The 5,863-nt window shown below is 39.3% G+C and overlaps 2 protein-coding genes across 2 annotated transcripts; one reads left to right on the forward strand and one right to left on the reverse strand.

Moving 5' to 3' along the window:
- The first annotated feature begins 143 nt into the window (after positions 1–143).
- Positions 144–2,245, forward strand: LOC129797360 (trifunctional enzyme subunit beta, mitochondrial). The gene is made up of 5 exons (XM_055839810.1): positions 144–339; positions 483–958; positions 1,066–1,437; positions 1,503–1,892; positions 1,966–2,245. Exons 1-5 carry the CDS (start codon positions 276–278, stop codon positions 2,077–2,079), a joined length of 1,416 nt encoding a protein of 471 aa, XP_055695785.1. The 5' UTR covers positions 144–275; the 3' UTR covers positions 2,080–2,245.
- LOC129797359 (protein amnionless) lies at positions 1,927–4,981 on the reverse strand. The gene is made up of 2 exons (XM_055839809.1): positions 3,716–4,981; positions 1,927–2,690 (listed from the first exon to the last, which is right to left on the reverse strand). Exons 1-2 carry the CDS (start codon positions 4,734–4,736, stop codon positions 2,272–2,274), a joined length of 1,440 nt encoding a protein of 479 aa, XP_055695784.1. The 5' UTR covers positions 4,737–4,981; the 3' UTR covers positions 1,927–2,271.
- Positions 4,982–5,863: the final 882 nt, after the last annotated feature.

Here is a 5,863-nt window from a genome sequence, read left to right on the forward strand (position 1 = left end):
CTACAATTTAGTTTATATTTTATTATAAAAAAGTTAATAAAAAACATAAAAAAAAATATTTTGTACCTTTGAAAAACCGGGAGCACCTGAATCTTAATATTAGGCTGTCCCATATTAGTCGCATATCAAAAGAAAAAAAATGTAATGAAAATAAGCTCTGATCATTTTGGGACAACCCTTTATTTTAGTATCAGCTGCGGGATCACGAAAACACCGAGTTTTCTCCTAAGAATTTCTTGTTTTCCTAATTTTTTAATTTAAATTCGTGTTATAAAATGGCCAGCTACGTGGGCAGAGTCTCAAAATTGTCTTCTGTGTTGCTGAATTTCTCCTGCAACGGTGAGTTTTGCAATGTCGCGAGAAAAGATGTTCAAAGTCCGACGGACTTTGATCTCTTTCGTCACCAAACCCATCAAATCAGGGCCCCTCAAGACAAGATTTATGGGAGATTTTGTGATGTATCTTTGCAATTTTTCCATCAGGTTGGCGTACCTTGAGTACCACTCCAGCCAGCTGGCAGAAGAAGAGTGTAACGGACAAGACGGGAAAGAATATTGTTCTTGTCGATGGGGTTAGAACACCCTTCCTCACGTCCGGAAGTGACTACGCAAAGCTGATGCCGCATGAACTGGCTCGTCACTCCCTCGTGAGTCTCCTAAAGAAGACTGGTGTGGACAAGGAGGTGATTGAATACATTGTCTACGGCACAGTCATCCAGGAAGTCAAGACTTCCAATATTGGACGAGAAGCTGCCCTCAGTGCTGGCTTCAGCAATCACACACCAGCTCACACAGTCACAATGGCCTGTATTAGTTCCAATCAAGCCATGACTACCGGTATTGGACTCATTGCCACTGGAACGTACGACGTTGTCGTGGCAGGAGGAGTGGAGTTCATGTCTGATGTTCCAATCCGGCATAGCCGGAAGATGAGGAGTTTGATGCTAAAGGCAAATAAGGTAAGAAACATTTGTTATATAAGGAAGTTTTCTGATAAATTAGATTAGCTAAAGGTCAGAGTTCAGCGGTGATTAGCGAAATATTTAACACTTGATGCATTTTTTAGGCCAAGACACCAATGGCAAAGCTCTCACTCCTGTCTACCCTGAGACCGGGTCATTTGATCCCAGAACTCCCAGCTGTGGCTGAGTTCTCATCAGGAGAAACAATGGGGCACTCTGCAGATCGTCTCTCGGCAGCATTCAATGTTTCAAGGAAGGAACAAGATGATTATGCACTCCGGAGTCACACAATGGCCAAGACAGCTCAACAAAAGGGCTACTTGACAGATTTGGTTCCCTTCAAGGTGTCCGGTGTGGACAAAGTTGTGAGTGAAGACAATGGGATTCGCGTCTCGACGCCAGAATCTCTGGCTAAACTCAGACCAGCTTTTGTTAAACCCCACGGAACCATCACAGCAGCCAATGCATCCTTCCTGGTATGTTAATCCTAAGAAAGGAAGCTTTAAGGACATCCCTGCTAACCTGGAATATTTTCTTTCAGACTGATGGAGCTTCTGCGTGCTTGATCACAACAGAAGCCAAGGCGAAGGAGTTGGGACTCAAGCCAAAAGCCTACCTTCGTGATTTTCTGTACGTTTCTCAAGATCCCGTGGATCAGTTGCTCCTTGGACCAGCCTATGGAATCCCAAAGGTCCTCAAGAAAGCCAATCTCAAGCTGAATGACATCGACACGTGGGAGATTCACGAAGCATTTGCCGGACAAATTATTGCAAATCTCAAGGCAATGGATTCCGATTGGTTTTGCAAGACCTACATGGGTCTCAGTGAGAAAGTTGGGACCCCGGATTTGGCAAAATGGAACAACTGGGGCGGCTCCTTGTCCATTGGGCATCCATTTGCAGCAACAGGTGTAAGGCTCTGCATGCATACGGTGAGGTTTTCTTTAAATCAATGAAAGAACAAAGTTCTTGAAAGAATTTTATTCTTAAAAACATACTTTGTAGGCCAATCGTCTTGTTCGGGAGAATGGACAAATTGGTTTGGTTGCAGCCTGTGCTGCTGGCGGACAGGGTGTTGCAATGATTCTCGAAAGGCATCCCGATGCAACGGCTGATTAAATTCAAGACATTCATCACATTAATTCATTGTTATTCATCGCATTTTTTTGTCATAATTCCCTTTTCTCTTATGAAGGTCTCCTAGCTTTTTTTTTTTAATGAATCCCCAGAGTTGATTTATTTTATATCCGAGTGGGAAATAAAGGTGGATTTCTAGCAAAAAAAATCTCAATATTTTAAATTTTATCTGGATTAATGATCCAAATCAACATTAAGTAAATTTTCCACATCTTCCTGCTTCTCTTCAGTGACAAGTTGAATTTGGGACTCAACCTCATCACTTGGAGATGTGGGTGGATTTGTTGTTGATGTTCCAGGATGAATTTGCAGCTCAGCTATGCTTGTTTCACCATCATCGCGAGTATTCTCAAAGCGTGCAAAAATAAACTGAGAATTCCACGAAGTGAAGATGGACCGTAGCCTCTCAGGAGGAGGAATTGGGATTTCCCAGGTGAGTACGTGAAGTTTTCCATCATCAATTTTGTAGTAGTAAGCGTAGATGAGGAGGAGGGCAGAAATAACGGAGAGGAATGGAAGAAAAATGAAATTCCAAAAGGATCTCCTTTCGCTTGGCTTGTAGGGTCTTCCCGAGAGGGTCAAGTTTACATTTTCTGAAAATTTAGAGAATTTAACAATCATCAGTTGTTGAATCCTAATTGTCTTAAAAATATTTAAAAAATGAATATTTTATTTCTTCAAATATTGATCAATTTTGAGACAATTTAATTGACAATAAATTGAACACCATTATTGGCTAATTAGTTTGTCTGATTTCTGATTTAATCAAATTTTGCTCTAATATTGAGCAAACTGGATTAATTTGATTGTCCAAAAGTTATCTAATGATACAGCTGTTAGTTGACCCAATATTGAGCATCTAGTTTGTGTGCACAAAATTGACAAAATTGTCTCTTAATTGATCAAAAATTGAACGAACACTTTGAAATACAGTCGTGATCGTGCAGTAGGACCGTCGTCAAAAAAACTTCTCCGCGGTAAAACGGCTTCAAAATGAGGAATTTTGCCTTCGTAGTGGGACAATTAGTACTATTGGAAAGGTAGGATACTAATTGTCCCACTACGAAGGCAAAATTCCTCATTTTGAGGCCGTTTTACCACGGAGAAGTTTTTTTGACGACGGTCCTACTGCACGATCACGACTGTATTTTATTCTAATTGTTAATGAGTTAAATTTTGATCAAGAATGTCACAAACTTTCATCAATGATTTAAGCTCTAATTTTGAACTAAAATAGAAAATCTGCCAAGAATTGAGCATAAATTGATCAACCGATTGATGAACAAAAATTTGAAAAACAAATTTTCGTCAATATTTGATCAATTCGTGATTTATCAAACGTTTAAGCGTGATTGAGATAAAATTGACTCAATCAATATTGAAACAGTAGAGGTCCACACAGAGTCAATAATTAAGGAATCATATTTGACCTGAGGTTGGTCAATCCTTTGTCAATAATATTGAGCATTTGTTGATTGATCTTTCTTCCGTAAAGTTCCATTATTTTAATAATTTTGAAAAGAAAGCCAATTTTTGCTCAATAAATAGTCAAACATAGCTCAATTCAAATGTAATTTTTTTATCTATAATTTCTGGAAAAAAATGAATCTATTCTCACCTTGAGCATAGGGATGAATAATAGAATTTTGCAGAGCTTTCATGACCTTTGTGCTCTTCTCATCGTACTCCTCCACATCCGTTATGACCAGTTGAATAAAATTCCTCCCCTCAATCACAACAATTCCCAAAAAGTAGTCAATCTCATGGGCTTCTCCGAGACTCCGCAAGTTGGGATCGATTACATTTCGCAGAATTTTCAAACTTAAATGATTTTTCTGCATGTCCATGAGGAGGGATGCTCCACAGATATCACAGCAAAATCCTCGGGGTTTGATGGGATTTAGGCACTGAGGAACTTCACAGAAATCCTTCTCATTCTGACACAGTAGAACTTCCGAGTATTGAAAGGGTTCTGCATGGCAGGGACTTTCCTCTGTGTCCTCCTGATCTGATCGCACACGAACCATTTCGCCATTCTTGAACATCATTTGCCCATCACGATTTAGAAGGAATCTCTCAAATTCCATGGGTTGCACATACTGAGCATGTAGCTGTATGATTGCAAAATCCACCCGGGGTGTCAGCTGGAGGTCAACGACAAAATTCCTATCCTGAGGAAATCTCACCTCATCGAAGGTGCAGGGAATTCGATCGAGATGAGGAATTGCCTTGTTAATCCTCATGGGGGCACCATCTTGATCAATTTCGCGCCAATTGTGCGAAAGGAGCCAAAAATGTCTTTCGGGACGTTTAAAGATCGCCACGGTGTCTCGGGAATTGGAAGCCTCACAATTTGTGGCAGGATCGTTGTTGAAGTTGATCTGACCACTCGATGGGAGGGTCAGTGCACCAAAAATGGGCAGAACCGTGCCACGGATCGTGAGACTCTGTGGCAAGTCGAGGGCTGTGTAGAAGTAGGCAGGGAAGAGGATTAATTGATCAGCACAGGGGAGATGGGCCTGAGTCCACATCCGAGGGTCGGTGAATGAGAAATTTGGTACCCATTGTTTGATCCCTGAGGATATTGCAGGGACCATGAAATTGGAAACGAGGCACAACAATAGAAAATCTCTCAACATTGTCACACCACAAACTGATTGGGAATTTTCTCCTCCTCAGTGCAAATGGGTGAATATGAGTGTGAAAAAAGGGGAGGATTTCTCTTTTATCTTGCTACCAGCTTATGCGACGTGACGGCTATTCATCTCGGATTAACGATCAGGGTTTGCTTCTTTTGGGATCTACCAGGAGAAATTTTGGAAAGATCTGCAATATTTTCATTAATTTCAATGCAATTGATCTTTAATAGTGAGACTAGATAGCCGAGAGATCTTGGCTTGCATTTACTTTTAAGCGGGATGAGGGTTCGAATCTCATTTGTAGTCTGATTTTTTTTGCACATTCTCTGTAACTTCTATTTTTTTTCTAGTTATCAAAGGAAGAAAAGATGATTCAAAAATACAAAATATAAGATTCTTTTTGAAAAACATTTTTTTAAAACTGTTCTTTGAAGGCAAAAATTAAATTGAGGTCGATCTATAAAATTTATGAAACTTCAGCTGAAACTATTAAAGCTCCTCTTAATTTTTTTCCTCTTACAGTAGAGCAATCGGTTAAACCATGCCACATCAACACTGCGAATGTTGGTTCGAATCTCACAAGTGGTTGAATGTTTTTTTTTTCATTTTATTTGTTTTTACTTTCTTATGATATTCATTTAAGCAAATTTTAAGTTTAAAAATTTAAATTCAAATTTTATAAATAACTTAAAAAAATTCAATAAGAACTTTTACTCCTAATTTATCCACAGATAAATTTTTTCTCAAATCCATTTGAAAAAAAATTGGAATAAAGAGAATTACGTAAATTACAATGATTTTCCTGGAAATTTTGAGTCCTACTTTTTGAATTTAGTTAGGGAGGAGCCGCCTGGTGGTTTTCCATGTCCTCCAGGTCAACAAAAAGTGTCGTGTTCAGTTTGAAAGTTATTCCAGCTTTCTCCTCTCTCGAGAGGGTTTTATCGCAAAGTCGATCTTTTTTTGTGTTATTTGTGTGCCCCCAACAGGGGCACATATTTCTAATTCCCAGGGGCTGAACATTTCAATTTCAGGGGTAATTTTTCATCTGCCTTCTTTCGGATCTGCGGGATACTCTTCATGTACACAATTGATGATTTGTTTGTCAGCCAGATAGAAAATAAAGGAGA

Source organism: Lutzomyia longipalpis, chromosome 1 (assembly GCF_024334085.1).
Source record: "Lutzomyia longipalpis isolate SR_M1_2022 chromosome 1, ASM2433408v1".
Taxonomy (NCBI): domain Eukaryota; kingdom Metazoa; phylum Arthropoda; class Insecta; order Diptera; family Psychodidae; genus Lutzomyia; species Lutzomyia longipalpis.